This window comes from Carassius auratus, chromosome 41 (genome assembly GCF_003368295.1).
Source record: "Carassius auratus strain Wakin chromosome 41, ASM336829v1, whole genome shotgun sequence".
NCBI lineage: Eukaryota > Metazoa > Chordata > Actinopteri > Cypriniformes > Cyprinidae > Carassius > Carassius auratus.
Window position 1 is genome coordinate 12,552,311 of NC_039283.1, and position 21,773 is coordinate 12,574,083.

Consider the following 21,773-nt stretch of genomic DNA (forward strand, 5'->3'; position numbering starts at 1 on the left):
GTAAAAGTACAAGTGCTCTATCAAAAAGTGACTTGAGTAGAAGTTGAAGTGCTCTTTAAGCACCGCACTTAAGTAGAAGTACTAAAGTATTCAACATTTTTTGTACTTAAGTATTGCAAGTAGTCTATTTTAAAATGTACTACTCAAGTACTGAAAGTAAAAGTACAAGTATTGTGTTATGTAGCTATTAAAGAAAGTAGTCAAAAGTTTGAACATATTGTTTTTACTATTTCAAATGATTAACCTAAAGGACAATCACAATTCCTTTGACTGTAACTTCTTGTAAACAAAAAACGGTTACTAGGGTCAGTTAGCCCAATTTGCAAAAATTATGTCATTAATAACTTACCCTCATGTTGTTTCAAACCCGTAAGACATCAGAGGGTCATTTAGAATTTTTTGAAGCATCGAAAATACATTTTGGTCCAAAAATAGCGAAAACTACGACTTTATTCAGCATTGTCTTCTCTTCCGTGTCTGTTGTAAGACACTTAAAAACAAAACAGTTTGTGATATCCGGATTTCGCGAACGAATGTAACCGGATCTTTTTGAAACAGTTCCCCAAATCGAACTGAATCGTTTTAAACTGTTCGCGTCTCCAATACACATTAATCCACAGATGAATTAAGCTGTTAACTTATTTAATGTGTCTGACACTCCCTCTGAGTTAAAAAAAACAAATATACCGGGGTAATTCATTGACTCAAACAGTACACTGACTGAACTGCTGTGAAGAGAGAACTGAAGATGAACACTGAGCCGAGCCAGATAATGACTCGTTCACGAGTCAAGAACCGTTTCTGTCAGACGCGTCTGATTCGTGAACCGAGGAGCTGATGATACTGCACATGTGTGATTTAGCGTGAAGCAAACGACACACAGAGCGTCTGAACCGAACTGATTCTTTTGGTGATTGATTCTGAACTGATTCTGTGTTAATGTTATGAGCCCAGGTGCAGTCAACGCCAATGACGCCATTGCGTCGAGTGCAAAAGAATCGGTGAACTGTTTTCTTCAACTGGTTTATTGAATCGAACTGTCAGAAAGAACTAACGTTACTGGTCATTCAAGAACCGATGCAACCGGTTCTTGACTCGTGAACGAGTCATTATCTGGCTCGGCTCGGTGTTCATTTCTCTCTTCACAGCAGTTCAGTCAGCACGCTTCTTAATCGCTTGATTCGCTCAATGATGTGCCAGCTTCATCAAACCTGCCATGCCATCTACAGTTCTTGCAGTGGTTTGTAATGGAATGATTCGTAACATTTTTATAATTGTAACGAGTAACGATGCAGCACATAAAAAAAAATATCGGAGTAAAAGTATTAAACTCAGCGAAAATATGTACTGAAGTAAAAGTGGAAGTAGGAGAAAAAAATAATACTCTAGTAAAGTACAGCTACTGCCTTTTAGTACTTAAGTACAGTAGTGAAGTAGTTCTACTTGGTTACTATACATCTCTGCCTTGGAGATATATCGGACTACCACTGTTGACCTTAACATGCACAGATTCTATCAGACTACCTTCCTGAGGCAATGAAAGGCTCTGTGATGTTTTTTTGTTTGTTATTGTTTTCTGTCTTCACTATTCTAGTGAATTAAACAGTCTATTGGAAATGCTGATGACATTTTTACCCTCTTCCCTGTAGATATCTGGAGTCTAGGGGTCATCCTCTTCATGCTGGTGTGTGGTCAGCCTCCTTTCCAGGAGGCCAACGACAGCGAGACCCTCACTATGATCATGGACTGCAAATACACTGTACCTGCCCATGTCTCCAATGCCTGCAAAGAGTAAGTTACTGCCTTAACCTCTGCCTCAGCCCCAGTCAGATCATCTCTGGCATTTCCTGCAGCTTGAAGGTTGAGATTTTTCCTTTAGGCTATTAAGACACAATGGCTTTATGGAGCCTTTCACTGTACATTCATTATGTATAAAGCCAGACACAGTAATGTTCACATGGATGTTAATAAGCTACCTCAGACAGACTCGGAGTGACCTTCCCAAATTCTAAATATCTGTCGTGCTCAACTTCTTTCCTTCTGTGATCGGTTTGGAAAGGTATTATGTGGGGCTGTCATGATTAAATTTTGGCAGGCCATTAATTGTCATTCAAATAATTGGAAATATTTTGGTCACATCAGTTATAATGAAACCTTACAAGAATTTACTGGGTCTAATTTAAGCTCATTTCACAAAATTTGTGGCATAATTTGTTGCATTATCATCAAAAATAATTGACTCTATGCCTTTTTTTAAACCAAAAAGTTGTTACAGTGGAAATAAACCAGACCAGAGTTGTGAAAGATTTCAAATCAAGAAAGTGAGATTTGCTCCATGTTACAATTTGCACATGCCCCTTTATCTTAATATTTACGAATAACTATATCAGTATACGGATCGAATTAACGCTATCAGTATTTTATTTGTATTTTATTTTTTTTTCTAAAGACTATCATTTAAAATAAATGCTGTTCATTTTAATTTTCTATTGATCAAAGAATCTCAAAAAACTGTCTCTGTTTTCAACATTGATAATAATAATAATAATTTTTTTCTTGATCACCAAATCAGCATATTAGAATGCTTCATGATCATGTGACACTGAAGACTGGAGTAATTGCTGCTGAAAATTCATCTTTGCCATCCCAGGAATTAAATAAGGTTAAAAATAGAAATTTAATTTTATAATAATATGCATAAAGAGAGCTCATGTTTCCCTTAGGTGTCAGGGTGCTTGTGATTGGTTTACCGAGAGTTCGCGTTAAATATGATAGGCTTCTGCAGCCAGACTGATCGTATTGTCAAACAGCACAGTTATGTAACTGATAAGCTCTAAGCGTAAGCCAGAACTGACCTCTCATTCACTCACAATTTTTCTCCCCTCAACTATAAACTGTGTCGTTTAGCTCGCACTTCTAGCTGTTTCTTGCGGTTTGTCCTCAGGAACTTGCATGTTAGTCCAGTGTGTGTTTGTTTTCCAGTTCTTTGTCCGCGCATTGTGAGTACACGTTTAGTGTTAACATCTTTCAGAAGTAATGCCAACAGCTAAAATTAGACTCTGCCCTGCTCTGCTACAGAGAAAAAGCGCAGAACACACGCATGTTAAAATCCAGCTGGTGTGGACATGCTACAATCTAGTCCAAAATGGTTTATGTGCTTTTCATGCCCTGCCACCATTCAAGCAGAAATTTATCTTGGAACATCATCTTTTGAACAGTCTATGCAGATGTGCAAATGTAATGGTTTTTGCTCCCAAATAATTCAGAAAATTTGATTTCTTAAAAATTTCTGAAAGGTGTTTTAAAGGCTTTGAGTCATTGAATAGATGTTGCAAAACATTTTTTATAAGTGTATATGCTTTTTTAGAAGGTCGTAGCTGTTTTTTTTTTTACTTTTTTTTCTGTATCAACTGGTTTTAGCATAGAATCATGCAAACAAAATGCCAGTAACTTGTGAATCATGCTAGAAACATGCTAACAACATGCTAGAAATGCACTAGTAACTTGCTTATCATGCTTAGAAATTGTTAACACCATGCTAGTAACGTGGTAATCATGCTAGAAACATGCTACCGACTTTTCTAAACATGCTAGAAACATGCTAGCAACTAGTCACTTTTTATTCGATATTCGAATATGGATTCGAACATGACGTGAAATATCCATAATAGAACTATAAATAAAATATTCGTTTTTTTTAAATGCCATGTGTAGCGCATTTTTTACAGTCTATGATTAGACCGTTTGTTTTTTATTTTATTCTTTGCCATCTTATCCAGTAGAGGGGACTCTAGACTAGGGCTGAAATGATTCCTCGAGTTACTTTTACACATTTAAAAGCTAAACAAAATCATAGGAACTCCGTTATTTTGACAGGAAAATACAACAAAGTATATCGTTAACATGTAGTGCGTCAATTCTGCATGTATGACTCTCTTTGCTCTCACCTAAGCGACGGCGAGTTGTGCGCCTCTACAGTAGAGAGTTTACGGTACGTCAAACACATGCTGTGCATCCATTGAAATGAACTGAGAAATATCACAGATCATTTGACGGAAAGAGAAACTCTGAAGCACTCAGTCAGAGAGTATTATCAGCGAGTGAACATATATCTGAGCATAACTTATACTTGGCCTCCAACTCACACACTGGTGAGTAAAATCTGAGAATTTATTAGCCACTGGCTAATATTAGACATAATTTAGTCTTCCAGACTGAAGATTTAGTCGCATATGCGAGTGATTAACGCAATATATAGGGTTGAATAGTGATTTCTGATTATCACACTCTGATTACCATATTTGCAAGTACCAAAACACATTTCAAATACTTCAGAAAAGTTAGGATGTGTTATAATAGTGCTGCGGATTTCATCCTGTCATTATCACTTACGTGGAGAACAGGAAACTGTGCAGCGGGGTAAGGAAAAGTGTTGGGTCTTGATATTGTTTTTCTGTGGATGCCATTGTTAGGTTGTTAAAAGTATCACACAAGGCTCAGCTGAAAATGAGATGAAACGTTGGGCCAGTTTAGCACTGTGACAAAACCCGTTTAACCAGTGGTAAATATTTCAGTACATCTGTGTAAAAGGTCAATTACTCATAAATATGCAAATTACTTTTCAAATGAAAGGAATTTTAGACTTTGTCTTTGTAAATGTGACAGATTGTGACCTATCACAAAGGTGTCATGTTGGTTATTCAAAGCTGCATCATCGCTCCTTCAGGGTAACCTAGTTTAGCCAGTTTATCGAAGGAGTAAGACATATTTCACAGCACAAGTCTTAAGGAAATTTATAAGGGACAGTGAATCTGTTTATTTAGCACAGTCTTTTCCAATAAAGTTCTTTAAGGGCAACTTTGCAGTTTTTCAACCAGTTTTGTATTACAGTGTTCGTAGTATATTTATTTGCGGGCAAAAGTCTACTCGCAACACTGTAACGGTGCATAGTGTAATCTGCTAAATTGTTCTTTAATGACGTGACAATGTAATAAAGTAAATGGCTCATGCCACATGGAAATTGCTCCTCACACATGTATATTGTCTTTCACAGTAGTCAACTTTGTACAACTCAATAGTTCACTGCGATAAACATTTCTGACTGTTATTAGAAGCAGTACTCAATGTAGTAACCAGAAATCACATATTCTGTTTAGATACATGGCAGAAACAATGTTTTTTTTTTTTTTTTTTCAGTGTGAAAGCATAATACAGTTTCCTAACTGGACACAACACGTCACATGATAAATTGTCTTTTTTCTATGTTAGTCAGAATCCATTGACTGCCCTTAACCAGTCATGACCATGATATGTGATAAGCAACAGGGGATTTTATTTTTGGAACTGTTTCTATTTCTGCAATGTCATGGTTGAGAGTTCAATAACTATCAGGTACTTGTGTTTTTGACAATATTAGAGTTGTTTAAGTTTGAATATCATCTCTATATCGTTTTTGCATAACTTTAAGAGAAGTTAAATAACCTTGATTTTTTTTTTTTTTTTTAACTGTGTAATTATCTTATTAACTTATTAAACGTTAATGTGGAGAACAGTGGGCTAATTGGCTGTTGGCATGTGATTGAACTTTCTGGGGGTCCCGTCAGCTCTAAATGTTCAATGAGCTGAATCTCTTTCAGTCAACAAAGAACACTTAAAAACAGCCTCTGAATCTTCTTTTGAGTTCTGTTGGTGTCCTGACAAGATTTTCTGTTAGATTTAGATTATTTTCCATTGCATTGTATCTTAAATGATAAAATCATTTTGTGAAATATAATAATTTGGCTTTTCATTCATTTCATAGTCCTCAAATTTATTTTGTTGTACTCTGGGAGTATAATAAATATGGTAATTTTGGAAGATTATCTTTTAATGTTCGACTCTCTCAGCATGCTCAAATGCAAACAAGTGATGCATGAAAACAATTCAGAGCATTACACTAGTCATTTTCTTTTGTTTTGTTTTGTTTTTCCTCTCAACTGTGTTTCTATTTTTGTCCTTTGCTTCTTTCTTTCTTCTTTCATTCATTTTTTCTCCATGTTTTTGGTCTGAGTAATTTTGATATCATGGTGGAACTGCTTCTGCTGCACAGACATACTGTCTGAAACAGTGTAGTGTGGTAAATGTGATTTATGGCTTTATTGGCAAACTGTCTCCCCTAAAAACAATATTATTGAAAATTATGGTTTTCTCTGGAAGGATTCTTTTCAGCTTTCAGTAGTGTTCTGTTTATGCATTATATTACTTAAAGTATGCTTTCAAGCAAGCTTTTAAGCTCTTTAAGGTCTCAGTAGATAAAATACATTTATGATAAAATACATTTCCCTGTCCTTTAAACATAAACAAACAAACAAACAAAACTTTAATTAAATTGCTTAAAGATGTAGTGTACCACTATTGCCATCAAATGGAAATGCATTTTTTTTTCTGATTAAAAATAAACTCTCATTTATTTTATTTTATTTTATTTTATTTTATTTTATTTATTAATTTTGTATTAGTCATTCTTTGTATTTCGATTCACTGTGGTGCTACCAAAAAAAATGTTTAACTTTGATGTTTTTAATTAAATTGCTTGCAGACTGATTTGGGAGGGAAAGCTATTTTATAAATCATTAAGTTTGTTTGGGTGTCACGACTGCCCAGGGTGATTATTATTATAAAACCTTTAAAAAAAACAATCACTACTTGAAATAAAATAAATATAAGCTGACATAAAATATGAAAAATAGAAAGACAAAATTTCTTGATTTGTTTAAGTTGAAGTATTAAAAGAAAGTAAAACTTAATGTAGACATATATAAACATTTAAAATAATGACAAAAATACACAACAACTAAAATAACTCTAACTGGCCGGTCTCAACACAAGGAAAGATTCAGAACTGGTTGCACTATCTGTCATTTTGTCGTAATATCTCCTCTTATCAGGGTGTGCCCTGCTATCCATCCACTTCTGTAAATTCCTCCCATGACTTTATTTTTCCTTTTCTGTGTTTAGTTTGGCTTATGCAACATAGACTTTTAGTGTTTAAGACTGGCATACACTGGCATGGTGTATTCTGGCCCCAAAAAGAGCCAGCTGTCTGATTTAGCCCTCTCTATATATCCCTGTGACTGCTGTCAGGTTGCTTTCTCTTTCATCGCTGTGGAATCACAGATGAATTTGATAGGCGTTGCAGCACACCATGTGGTTAATGCATGTACAAGCAGCGGTCGGCTCATCAGCATCGCTGTGCTTCCATCTGCCACCATTTTCATGTCAATCATCGTTACCATAATTAATTCAGCATTACTTGGTCACTTTTTTACACCTACATTCCTTGAAGAGGAGGTTGGTGTTGAATTGCCTCTGGATGTCTTCCACATTCTTTGTGCAAGACAAAAAGAAAGCTTAACTTACAGCCTAAATATTGTGTCTTGATTTGACTTTCTGTGATATCTGCTGTTTTTATACTCGGAGACCTCAGGAATAGTGTAAACATTCCAAGCAGATCTCCACGGTTGGTCCCGCGATGGCCTTTCCGCTAGCAGAGATACAAGAGATAAATTTAGACTAAACAATCAAAGTGCTAATTTCTCTGCTTAGGGGGAGAACATACTTGCCAAATCCCTGCAGAAAGTCAGTGTTCATTTATGCTTCTCTTTTCTATATCTTTTTCCCCTGGACAGTAGACATCCACTTTTATGTTGTGAGTAAAAACCTTGAGATAGCGTGTGTGTGTGGTAGGTAAGCAGCAGTGGTCTGCTGCAGTGTTTTGGACCGTTCAGCAGCGATAGAGTGATTATTAGGATTAAAGTAGGCGTTATCGGGGCTCCCTGCCATGCTGGAGATCCGAGCGCTGTGTGGAGTCTCAGGGGAAGTAGTTGCTGACAGCAGTCTGGCAACATAGAGAGAGAGAGAGAGAGTCAGTCCATGAATCTAGCTCTTTTAGCTTCCACACCTGAACCCACTGCAGCAAGTCACAATGTGAAATGTTTACAGATTTTTACATTAAATTAGGGCTGTGCAAAAAATCGAATGCGATTTTCATGCACATCTCATCAGTAAAGACGCTCCTGTAATTAGAAGTATTATCTCCAGCACGTGCGTTCAGATCAGGGTTGCCAGGTTTTCACAACAAATCCTGCCCAGTTGCTTCTCGAAACTAGCCCAATCGCGTTTCCAGGAGGTTCCCTGATAAAAAATTGCTTTCCTGGGTTAAAATTTAAGCTTTATGGCATGGTTGCCTTGGTAAAATTTGCATTTTCACATTATTGGTATTGTCGCTTCGACCCGCTGACATGAAAAACAACCACAGACTTGGCAACATTAGTTGGCATTTACTACACAGAGCCGTAATTCACTGACATCTACAAAAAATTGTTTTTAAAATAGGTGGCGATTCTTTGTCGATTTTGAAAGTGATTTTGTGTTAGTTGTCGGTAGACTACGACTCTGTGTAGTAACTGCCGCTCCACCTGAACCAGTGTTGCCAAGTCTGTGGTTATTTTTCATGTCCACGGTTCGAAGCAACCCCAATACCAATAATGTGATATTTAGCCCCTAAAATGCGAATTTTTTACAAGACAACCATGCCAAAAAAAAAAAATGTATATTTTAACCCCGGGAAGCAATTGTTTTTTTATCTGGGAACCTCCTGGAATCGCGATTAGTTTTGGACTAGTTTTGAGAAGCAACAGCGCAGGATTTGTTGTTAAAACCTGGCAACCCTGATCTGAACAAACGTGCTGGAGATATATTTCTAATTAAAGGAGCGTCTTTACTGATGAGATGTGCATGAAAATCGCATTCAATTTTTTGCACAGTCCTACATTAAATTAAAGTTTTGATATTATTAAAAGCCTTAAATGTTTAGTGTGTTTTATAGGCCGCATATATATATATATATATATATATATATATATATATATATATATATATATATATATATACATATATATATACATATATATATATATATATATACATATATACATATATATATATATATATATATATATATACATATATATATATATATATATACATATATATATACATATATATATATATATATACATATATATATATATATATATATATATATATATATATATATATTTGTATGTATGTGCATATTTTTAAAATCTAATTTTTGTTTAATTATTTAAATTAGTGGCCTTTTCCTTTGATGTTGTGTTTTGAGCATGAGATTTGATTCACTCGTCATTTTAACTTGCAGCTTATCAGAGTCTCTCTATTTGAGTATTTCTATTTGAAGCTCTTTTGTCTGGATTTGGTTTTTATCAGGGCTTTTCAGCCTGGGTATTTTAAGGCGACTGTGTCAGATTAATTTAGTCACTGCCTGCTTGCATAATATTCTCACTCATTAAACAGCTACCCCTGCTTTCACACATTTGATTTGCATGTGAAATTCAAGCTATTGAGCGGAGAGATGGTTCTCCTCATAATCAACGGCAAACTACTCAAAACTTTAGCTTTTGTGAAATCTCGACTTGTCTTCAGCTGATAAGAGCAATTAAAGTCGTTAAATGACCTTCTCAGTGAGGTTAGCAACTAGATGTAATTGTCATTTCCAGATTGCGAGAAAAGCGTAAATCCTTGCAGAGAAGGAATAACTGTTTTAGATAATGCCCTAAAGCTTTTTCTTCCTGCAGCAGAAGCTGTTTTCCAATGTTGGAGTGCAGAAATGGAAAGCTCTTCTGTAGCATGAATATTTCATAGACAAGGTACTTGTTAAAAATGGTGACGCCTAAAAGTAAATAGTTTCTATGAATCTAAATGGTTTCTTTTTTCTAGTGACAGATTCTGTTTGGAGGAGATAGATTGCTTCATCTGCCATAAGGAACCAGGAATGTGTCTCAAACTTAACTGGAATTGCAGATTACGGTTCTTTTTAGTAAATCAAAAACAGACCTTATGACCAGGGTCATCTGATTCACAAACAAATGATTTTTATGAGCTAGTTATTTTAATAATTTGGTCAAAAAGATTTCAGGTTCAGGGCAGCTAGTGAATTATCAAATTACACGGAACTGCAAGTTTATTGTTTTCAGGGTTATCTAAATGAAAAAGAAACCCGTACATGTTTTAATGGCATATTAGTAAACTCAAGTGTCCTTTTCTTGATGACAGGAATACTGAGACATCATTTAGTCCGAGCCTTTGCCGAGTCTGATGCAGTGCATAGTTTTTTTAATGTTGATATTGAAAGGTTACATCTGGACCCCATTACTTTGTCCCAAAGCCTTTGATAATTACATGCATATAGAGTTATTTCTGAGACACTAGAGAGGAAACATCATCATGACAAGCTGCAGTCTTGTCCCCTATCATATTGTGACAGAGAGAAATTGTTGGCTTTAATCACTTCGCTTCTGTTCCAAAAGCGTCCCATAGTTTTGGATTTCATTTTTGGCACTGTAATTGTATTTTCAGATGTGATATCTGTTGATAAGAGCCTGGCAGCATATTCAAGGAGAGACAAACAGGCAGATTCTCTCGCCAGTTCTCATATCTATTTATTCTCTTTCTGCTTTAACAAATTTCTTGCATGCAGATAATGACTAGAGCAGGCAGGCTGCTTCTGCAGCTCAGCGGTCATGATTTCCAGACACGCCGCTGAATCTCCTCGGCTCTTTCATACGTGTGCTGAATACTGATGCGCTCTGGTCGAACTTTGCCTCTGCGGCAGCTCACAACAATGGCAACACAAGTCTTTTTCAGTCAGCTAATAAAAATGTTATTGGCTTTTCTTTGGCTAATGATGGAAAGGCCCTCTGTGGCAGCTACATCTCAAGCACATTGCGCTCCCTATTCACTTTCTGTATGAATAGCCATGTAAGACACCTAGCTAAGTGTAAAGTGAATTAGAATTTCGACCAGTGAAACATGAGAACTTAATAACCTGACTATCATTGAGCATTTACCCCCAGATAAATATTGGACCAGCCCTGAAATAATCATGGATTTCCAGCAAAAAAAAATAAATAAATCACTTGGCCTGAACTAGGGCTGCACGATATTGGGAAAAAATGACATTGCGATATTTCATTTTTCTGCGATATATATTGCGATATTTTTTCTTACAAACAAAAATGGGGTGAGCACACTTACATTCTCATTTTAAATGATGACACCATCGTGTCAATTGATTAATATGCGCGAGGGAGAGAGAGCAAGTCATCGTTCGTGTTGTTTGAAGACGGCTCGCTCTCTCTCTCTCTCTCGCGCGCGCGGTCTCTCTCTCTCTCGCGCGCGCGCGGTCTCTCTCTCTACCCTGTTAAACTTGCATGTGTTTTTCAGTCCTGTCAATGATAAACTTTCACTCTATAAAGGTTAAGCTGTGCAATTAATCCGCGAAACACATTCGTCAAGGGCCGGGGAGTAGCTGGCCCATACAGTTAATGAATAACAGATCAACTACGACAGCCTACATCGCACATCCTGCGATGTGACTATCGTGGATTCGTACATCGCGATATCGATGCTTAAATGACACATCGTGCAGCCCTAGCCTGAACAGTGTCTAGAATTCAGAAAGGCTCAAACGTTTGAAAAACTTCTGCACCCTCATCTTCTCTTCCTGTTCTTCACAGCCTGATAAACCGAATGCTACAAAGGGATCCGAAAAGGCGAGCATCGCTGGAGGAGATCGAGAGCCACGCGTGGCTTCAAGGAGTGGACCCATCTCCAGCCACCAAATTCAACACCCCACTGGTGTCTCACAAGAATCTGTCAGAAGAGGAACACAACAGCATCATCCAGCGCATGGTGCTGGGAGACATAGCCGACAGAGAAGCCATCATCGAGTAAGGCTTCTTGTAGGCTTGTGGTACAAATGTTATGAAGCCGGAAACTCTTATACCCTCAGGCTAATGTACAGCATTTTCCACAGAAGAACTAGCTCTCTGTCATGCTTTGATTTTCCTTAAGCGAGACTGTCATGAAATGAAATACTATATTAGAAAACACCTCCAGGTTTGTGGAATCAGCTTTAAGATTTTGGTGTAAAGGGTGTCAGAGCTCTTCACTTCAAGATGAGTTAGCTGGACTGGGAATAGGTAGCATAAGAGTGTTCAATCCATTTAAATTACACTACTGTCAGATAATATATGTCAGCCAAATGAGCAATACAAGAACACTAAAGCTTCTAGCTACACAAACTCAATTTCACACATTATTGGGTTCTGAAATATTTCCAAATGCAATTCATTACACAACACAAGTTTTCATAAATATATTTTTTCTTTTTTCTATTTTTTTAAATAAATATCTGTATCTGTCATTACTAAAACAAGCAATTACTTAAATTATCTTTAAATCAGTTGAGACATGAGACCTTTGTAATGATCTGAATGTAATTGGGGAAACCCTAAATAGTCCAATAGAGTTGCAACCAAATTCGGCAACTAAAATTGTTTTGGTTAATGATTTCTGCCCTCTAAAACTGTGACGATTAAATACTGTCCCTGATTATGTGTTTTGACTGCGTCAGCATCAGTTTCATACAAACAGCATGGATAATTAACAGGTAAACATGTCAGCTTTGTTGATGTACTTTACTGTGACAAAAAAAATATTCTATTTTAGCAATTAAAAATAAAATTGCTGAATTGATAGGGCCATAACTTGGGTTAATTATACCTGAAACGCAACACGTTAATGTTATATTCTATTTGGCTTCGGCTAATTAAAAACTTTTTAATTTCACTAAATTTGATAACACTGTTGTTTGTAACCTTTACCAAATCTCAAAATGAATATCTGTGTTTACTACTGTTGTTTCTATCTAGGCTGTTGTAATTCAGCATGGCTGTATTAGTAGTAGGGTACCATTTTTCGTAAGTGTTAAAAAATAAGTTCATCTCACTGTCAGTGGAGCATGAAAAGAACATAGTGCCGAAGACTCCCGCTGTACAGTCTTGTAGAAAGATGCATGCTGGGTGACGGTTCAAAGCACCCATCAGTCTTTTCTATGTCTTTGATCCCACTCCACAGCAGCTGGGGAACCCCACTATGAGAAAATGTAGTCAGTCTGCCTTAAAACCATAGTTCACCCAAAAATTTAAATGACCCCATAATTTACTCACCCTCAAGGCATCCTAGGTGTATATGACTTCATTCAGACAAATACAATTAGATTTATAATTAAAAATGACCCGACTCTTCCAAGATTTATAATGGCAGTAAATGGGTGTTATTCATTAGCAGAGGTGGGTATTAACGAGTTACATTTACTTCGTTACATTTACTTGAGTAATTTTTCAGGTAACTAATACTTTTCGGAGTATATTTAAAGATGGGTACTTTATACTCTTACTTGAGTAATTTTTTTGGGAAAAATCTGTACTTTTACTTCGTTACTGTTGACGACGCTCTACTGGTTACTTTATCTTAATGCAATAAATGTTATAAATGCTTCAGTTTATTCCAGATGAGCGACGCCCATTCGCTAATGATTCATTCTTTTGAGTAAATTCTGTTCAAAGGCTTGATCAAACCAATTGGCAAACGAGTGAATTGGTTCATGAATCAGTTTGAATGATTCATTCAGTTCCGTGCCGCACGCACTGAGCATCTGAAGCGGTTCATTCAGAGTTGTAACGTTTAAGATCATCAGCAGCATTGAAAACGGGGCTATGGAACTGCACTGATTTGAAAGCAAATCTGCAAAGGCTATTATTTGCTTGCGATGGAATCCTTATTAGATGAACACCGTGTGTGCTGTCTACTGTTTAACAGGTAATAACTTGGGCTACATTCGATTACAGTACACGATACCACTGTGACATTAGTTTGTTGTACGTGTGTGGCTTATAACAGAGGGGAGTTAAGTTGAATGGAGCTTCCAAAAGACAAAAAATAGCCGATTAAGATTTTATTAATTTTAATACAATCACACCGGTGCGAGTACGTTCAGCAAGTCATATCATCAGCTGCTAAATTCAGATCTGTGATCGCTTGCTAGCGCTGAGCCAGAGATAGATGCGTTTTTACAGCGTTGCGCATTATAACCAATCACACACGAGTCTTTTGAATGCAATGGCCAATCAGAGGTGTTCGGATGAGTCATCTTTGAAATGCCGGTGCTTCCTTCACTCGCTTACTGACTGAATACCTCTTTCTGGCGAATTCTCTCGTCAGAAACAACAAAGTGCAGATGTGTGTACGAGTCTATAATTAAGATATTGATTTCACAGTGTTAACAGTTTCAGTGATTTTAATGGGAGTTTCTAAAAGTGATTGAACTCTAGACTGTCAGTGAAAATGATCTTTAATAATGTAAATGTTATTTGCTCTCTTTCTGAACAATGAAAGACTAGTAGCAATATTTATATCACATTAACTTTCAATGTTAAATTCACATTTAATATAAAGTCAGTCATATTAAAAATATGTTATGGCATGAAACCTATATCTGTTACTTAAGTAAACAGACAGGGTTTTATAATAAATTGCAGTAAAGGCTGATGAAATATATACATTTATACACACACAGATACATTACATACATTTTATCTATATATCTAAAAAAAAAATAGGCTCCGTATATATGACCCAAAGTAACCAGTAACTAACTACTTGAGTAAATTTTTTATCCGATACTCTTTTACTCTTACTCAAGTAACTATTCAAGACTAGTACTTTTACTTTTACTTGAGTAAATATTTCTAGAATTACTTTTACTTTTACTTGAGTAAAGTTTTTGGGGACTCTACCCACCTCTGTTCATTAGTCCAGTCGAAGTTCAATAAACTGTCCATCCATCATTAAAAAAACAGAACTCCGCATTAGAGATGCTCATTTTAACCGTTAACCGGCCATAAAAATTTTGACCAATTAATACAGTCAGTTAAACGGCTTAACAGCCATTTATTTTTTATTTTTCTGTAACTTATAAAAAATATTTAAAAGGTTTGTTGCATGTTTAAAATTCGCTATGCATATAAATTTTTAGTTTTTTAGAGGAAAACAAACAGCCTAAGTCGTGTATAAGTAACGTTTTATTATTTCATTGAGAAATAAGCCTAATGCCGATGCAAAATGTTTACAAACATTATAATAAACAGTGTGAATATAGCTAGGCTATTTTTGGTTCCCCATATTCCACAACAAATCCTTTAAGTTTTAACAGTATTTAGAAACGAACAAGAATTATAAATATAAGTATTTATAGCTATATAATTGAAAAGCCAAAATAAATTAATTTAGGCTAAATTTAAACTCAAAACAATGTTGGGTCTTTCAATCGACACAATCAAATGTTTCCGTATTCACGATGTATTTGAATGCCAAAATATTATTTATTATGTACTTCACTCACGTTCCAATATCCACGTAAAGCGAAATATTTTACATCACGGCAGTTACGTGATTAACAGCACATAATTTACTACATATTTAAACTGAGCAATGCTTTTTTTCATATGTTTGACTGACTGTATTTGATGATAATAAACAGGCTGTATTGTCAAGGTAGCAAAGCTTAGTATGCTGCGCCAGTGCAATCACTTGATTTTTTTTCCTTCTACCAGTGGAAGCAACTACTCCTTTTAGTCATAAAGATAATCAAAAATGTAAAAGGTTTGAAACGAAACAGCGTGACTCATTTGAATCATGCCACACAGACAGTTTATCGTCTTGGATCAAAGTTCAAATGTGCAAGCTCCCAAAAGCAGATGTGTTTACTCGGTCAAGTGAAGCACTTGAATTCAGCGATGAACACTGTGATTTAAACTAGTTTAAAGCCAAACAGGAGAAACACTGTGCAACAAGACAATCAGAAGGCTTTTTAATCCACATATTGCCATAATTTAACATTGATTTATCGTAGTAACACTCACTGCACCATGGTATTGTGGCAGAAATCTGGGATATTCACACTGAATCTTATGTAGAGTAGAATTGTTATATAATTGTAGTATTTGTGATTTAAGCTATAGCATGTGTGCATTTATACTGAATGTTTTAGACTACTGGTTTTCATACAAATAGACTACATTAAAAGTTTTATTTTTATCATGGTATTGAGATGCTATATGTGTGATTTTAACTGTGTTTATCATGATAAAATGTATGCTACTATGGGAGACCAATACTTAGTAAAAAAAAAAAAAAAAAAAAAAAAAATTAATAAACAACTTGGCCAGAATAGGTTTAACCATATAAAACTGAGGTTGCAGCAATTTTTACAGATGTTACTGATTTTGATAACAAACAAAAAAGTACCTCTGCATCCTAACTCAAGCTACTTTCAAATGTGCATTTCTAAGAGACAAAAAGAGATTTTATTATTATTAATATCATCAGACAACCCAAACCTGTTTTACATTTTAAAAACAGTAACACTTATTTAGGATTTAGATATTTATTTTGTTAGGGAAAATTAATGGTCTGGTTTTAACAAATTTCACTTTGGAGCAAAAATCTTGCTTTAAATTTGAAAGAAATAAAGATTTGACATGCATCTCGATAATAATTGATATCGACTGATATGAAAAAAATTTGTTGTGATAATTTTTTTGGCCATATCACCCAGCCCAAATTTCAAATATATTTCTCATATAGGCCTATTTATTGATGTGTGTGAGTGTGTGTATATATATATATATATATATATATATATATATATATATATATATATATATATATATACAGACATTTATCCTTTCCAATTTATTTCAGTTCTTATTTAAAATAATCTTGTCTCTTAGCGGTTAATAATCATTTAACGACCATCAGTAACTTAAAATTACATGTACAACAAGTCATTCTTCTTTTTTACAATTTTCTTGCTACACACACAATTTAAGTTTACCCAAAGATCACAACAAAAATATCACTTTTCATGCTTATAACTCAGTGCATTTAAAAAAAAGAGCTGAACTGAGCCACGAGCACAGGCCATTTCAAGGATTCAAGCCTTGCCAAAAGATTGTAGCTACATGACTTGAAATAATTTGTTCATTCGTTGGTATGTAATCCCTGAAGAAGCAGTTTAATCTCTGCTAACATGTCCAGACTCAGCAGCTTGAAAAGTTGGATGCAGAATGTCCCATTTGTATTGGGATAGGAGTGTGTTATCTGGGATCCGTCACAGTTATTTTAGTCTCAGATGTTCAAAATGTAGACCTTTTGAACTGATGGAAGCCACTTGGGTCTCTAGTTGTTAGAGCCCTGGAGTTTTACTAGTTATTGACATTTCAGATTGCATTATCTGTTCTCTCTCACACACCGTCTGTGTATCCTCCTCATGTCCATTCTCTTTGCTCTTTCTCCAGAGCCCTGGAGACAAACAAGTACAACCACATCACTGCTACTTACTTCTTGTTGGCTGAACGGATCCTGAGGGAAAAGCAGGAGAAGGAGGTGCAACCTCGTTCTTCAAGTCCCAGTAACATCAAGGCCCACTTCAGGTACTTCATGGGGGTTACGCTATCCCAGCAGTCTGTCATTTAGTCATTTGTGATTTGTCAAGAGAACGGTACTTACTTTTGTACCATGTTTTATTTAGTCCACCGGGTTTTGGTGCAACATTCAAAACTCAATATCTAAGGTATTTGAAATCAAGAGCAACTTTGTCGTGGGTATTGAAGTTACAGTGCTATCTTGCCCGCTGCTCTGGGGGTGTGTGTGTGTGTGTGTGTGTGTGTGTTCACGTCTCACTTGCATCACGTCACTTACAACCAATTGATTTGCCATGTGCGACATTCTAACATTCTGACTTTAGAGTTAGAATTAAAATAAATTGGGGAGGAAAGGAGTTTGACTTCCTTTATTGCTGAATCCCATGGTCACCCCTTGGAATGTAGTTGGATTTATGTTTCTAGAAAGGTCAGACAGTGGATCCCTGAGGTTTTCATTGTAGTAAAATGTATATATTTGCATACGCTATCACAACACAGACATGGTAAAAAAAAAATACAAGTATATGAAGACTTGCACATTCATACCAACTAGTAACAAACTTGAACTGCTACCAAAGTCAATCGGAGGAGAAACCATGTGATTCACAGTCCAATTTGTACTTGGCTCATGCCTTAGTATGTTTGAAAAATAAACCATTTACAGCATTGCTTTTATTCTTAGTTGTAATTATCAATAAAACAAACTGTTTTAAATCAGTCTGCCATGCCATGGTGTACACAAGCAAGCTCTCAGAAGTTGTCTGTGTGCAGTAACAAAGGTTGTGAGAGGTCAGCTCTTCTGAATTTCAGAATCCCTGTCTGTTCTCTGTGCTGTGTGTGGACAGCCAGCACATCCTCTGAGCACCGCACCACACCGGGTGACAAATGTGTTTAAAAGATGAGGCTGAAATTGGTTTAGACTGACCTAGAAAAGCAGAGAGGCTGCGGATGCTTTTTGAAAGGAGCTGGGAGTGGAAGAAATTAGAGGATGTGATGGGAAAGAGAAGTAGGAGAGGAAGATGTTGGGAGTCTTCAGGATACTGCAGGGATCATGAGAAGGTGACAGATGTTTTTTGTGTGTGCGTGTGAAAATCAGCATGGAAATATCAACCGAATGGAAAAGCGAACAGAGTCTCCCAGATTCTTCCCAGAATAACGTAATTTGACCTTATCTTTAGGTAACCCAGATCACAATTGCAGTGTTATCGTTAATCAGTGTGCCCTTCATAGACATAAAGAGTTTATAGGCTGTATGTACTCAGAATTGTAATTCCTGATCCTAGTGGAGAATATAGTTGAGCAGTAGAGTATATATTCTTAATGCAACATTATTTTGACGTATGAGGTTGACTTGATATCATGCATATATGCCCACATGCGAAGATTGACAGCATCATTTGCAACAACCTTATTTAGGCAATTGCAGTAAATCTGTAATTCTGTCTTTTAATGATGAACAGATATGGGAATGTTTACAATCCTTTCTCATCATGCATGTAAACACAGCTATAGGTTCATAAGTCAGACTTGGTCTAAGTGCACCTCATTATATCCTAAAAATAGTAATGTAAGCAATGCAAAAACTGACTTTGAAGGCAAAATTTTACCAAGGTTGTCACAAGTTTTGCCCTGTATCCTTGCTAACAGATTTTCTTTACAGTTCTCACTGACCAGAAGTGTGTTTAAACATTTTTTTTATCCACACAAGGCATTTGCTGTATTTGTTTGTATTGTTTGGCTTGTCGTCATACTAGTGTAAGGTTTATAGAATATTAATGTGGTTATGACAACTAGAGAGGATTTGCTGGTTCCACTGATTTACTTGGTTTCAAAATTCTTAGCAGAGTATATTTTTCCATAGTGACTTGCGTGAAAGTGTACATACTGTACTGTCCAAATGAGACTCCAGCAGGAAAGTAATAATATAAGGAAATACAATAAAAACAAGTTACAGCAACAATGCAAAATTATCTTGTAAATCACATGTTCCTTGTTCGAGTGCTTGGCACAAGAAAGAAGTCTGGCTTTTGTCAAGAACTGTCATTAACATTTGGGTTGTTTTCCTAGAGCTCTCTCCTTTTTAAAAGTTGTTTTTGGAAATGTCCACCTTTACTGAATATCATCCTGCTTAAGTTTTAACATCATGCTGTTTTAGACTTAAAGTGGGATTGTACTATTTTTAAAGCAAGGTAATTTATAATATATTTATAATTATTTGTTTTGTTTTTTGCAGGCAGTCATGGCCGACCAAAAACGACATGCATCAGGACATCGAGGACAGCTTAGCCTCTTCGTCCATCTCTCATGCTGGAGGCCCACAGTCTCCTGCTCGCAGTACAGAAAACCTGCTAAATGGTCACCGCAATAAAGGGCTTCTGGAAGTGATTCATAGAGATATCAGCGAAGCCTCCTGCAGCTTTGCTGCACCTGCAGCTCTGCCCCCGAAGCCCCTTAAGCCTGGGGTCATGGCTTCCCTTGTATCCAATTCATCCAAGCAACGAACCTGCCTGTTTCGGGTGGAAGAAGATGAGGAGGAGGAAGAAGAACAGAAGCCTTTACCCTTGCCCTCCCAGGTTGTCTTGCGCCGCAAACCATCGTCCATCACCAACCGGCTTACGTCTCGAAAAAGTGCCCCAGTTCTCAATCAGATCTTTGAGGAGGAAGGTGAATCAGATGATGACTTTGACATGGATGAGAGTCTTCCACCCAAGCTCAGCCGGTTGAAGATGAACATAGCATCTCCTGGTACGGCTCAGAAACGCTACCACCGGCGCAAAAGTCAGGGCCGCGGTTCAAGCTGCTCTAGCTCCGAGACCAGCGATGATGATTCGGAGAGCCATCGCAGACGACTAGACAAAGACACAGGGTTCACCTACAGCAGGAACCGCAGGGACAGTAGTGAGGGTCCACCTGGAAATTCTGGGGGGAATGGAGGTGGAAGTAGTGGAGGGCAGAGCAAACCACCTGGGGAAGGTAACTCAGGACCAGACAAGGGCAGCCCTCCAGGAGGAGGAAATGGTGGGAGTACAGGAGGGGGCAGTGGAGGAGGTGGGGGTACAAAAGGACAAGGTGGCCCTTCCAGCTGTTCCCGTTGCAACAACAATTCTTCATCTGGCTCAACACGTAGTGCAGCTCGGAGTGCAGGGGAACTGGTAGAGAGTCTGAAACTCATGAGTCTATGCTTGACTTCGCAGTTTCAGCATCGCAGCTCTGGGGGAGGTGGCGTTGGACGATTTATTCTTGATCCTCAGAGCCTGTCCAGTGTTAAAGTTCAGGAGAAATCCTCCTGGAAGATGTGCATTGGCTCCAGCAACAGTCTAGAAAAAGTGATCAACCCCGCTTTGAATGGTAGCGTTGGGGCAATGGAGCATTATCAAGACCAAACGGCGGTCATGCTAAATGAACTTGGCCTGGTCAAGGAAAACAGCCTGAACTTGAAAAATAATGTTCTCCAGCTACCTCTGTGTGAAAAGACCATCTCCGTGAACATCCAGCGAAGCCCCAGGGATGGGCTACTCTGTGCCTCAGCCCAGGCCAGCTGCTGTCAGGTCATATGATGGCACGGCACATGGCTGGTTCACAGAGTGGATTGTTCCTATTGCCACATTTGTAGCATACGATGACTTGAGTTCTCCACCGGTAGCAGTAAATGACCTCTCTTGATCCCAACTTGACCTTTAAACCTGCCTTCAATGTCGTCTTAATCATTCTCACAACTTATTTATTAAGTTCTTCTCTCGGACCCATTGTTTTTAATGAAGTGCACGCTGCTATCCTTTTCTGGTCTTGTCTTTATTTGTTTTGCCCAATTAGACTTTAATACAATTTAGTATTTGTTTTCCAAGTCCTGTTAATTTAGCTGTTTTAGCCCTTGAAATGATGTGCTCTTAATATGAATTCCATGGTTCCAACACCACCCAATCAGTCAAAAGTTGTGGAAACTGTATGTATAAATAAATTACCTTTAATAAAGTGAGATTTTAATTAAGACCAACAGTATGGTAGAACAGAACATGGCAATTCATAAAACAAGCACTTAAACTTAAAAACCTATTAATACACCAACTGGTTTTGTAAATGTTAAGCCCCGATATGATTGTAATAAGATGGTAATACAGTAAAAGCAATAGTGGAAGTAAAGAACAATCCAAGGTTATATATATATATATATATATATATATATATATATATATATATATATATATATATATATATATATATATAATTCATAGTGCTGTCTGATGAGTCTTAAACTGAAAGACCTTTTTGCACCCTTTTTTTGCAAATTTTTTAAGTGCTACTGACTGACTGTTTTTTTGTCACCATTTAGAAATGTTCAGAGTATATTAACTTTTGAAGTTAGTG

General features: G+C 36.7%; 1 protein-coding gene across 1 annotated transcript in view; it reads left to right on the top strand.

Annotated features, from left to right (window-relative positions):
- LOC113060100 (SNF-related serine/threonine-protein kinase-like) overlaps positions 1 to 21,575 on the top strand; it is a 66,143-nt gene extending 44,568 nt beyond the window's left edge. The window contains exons 3-6 of the mRNA XM_026228929.1: positions 1,650 to 1,791; positions 11,598 to 11,810; positions 17,283 to 17,417; positions 19,642 to 21,575. Coding sequence (XP_026084714.1) covers positions 1,650 to 1,791; positions 11,598 to 11,810; positions 17,283 to 17,417; positions 19,642 to 20,965 — 1,814 coding nt within the window. The 3' untranslated portion in view covers positions 20,966 to 21,575. The remainder of the gene's footprint in view (positions 1 to 1,649; positions 1,792 to 11,597; positions 11,811 to 17,282; positions 17,418 to 19,641) is intronic.
- The last annotated feature ends 198 nt before the right edge of the window (positions 21,576 to 21,773 follow it).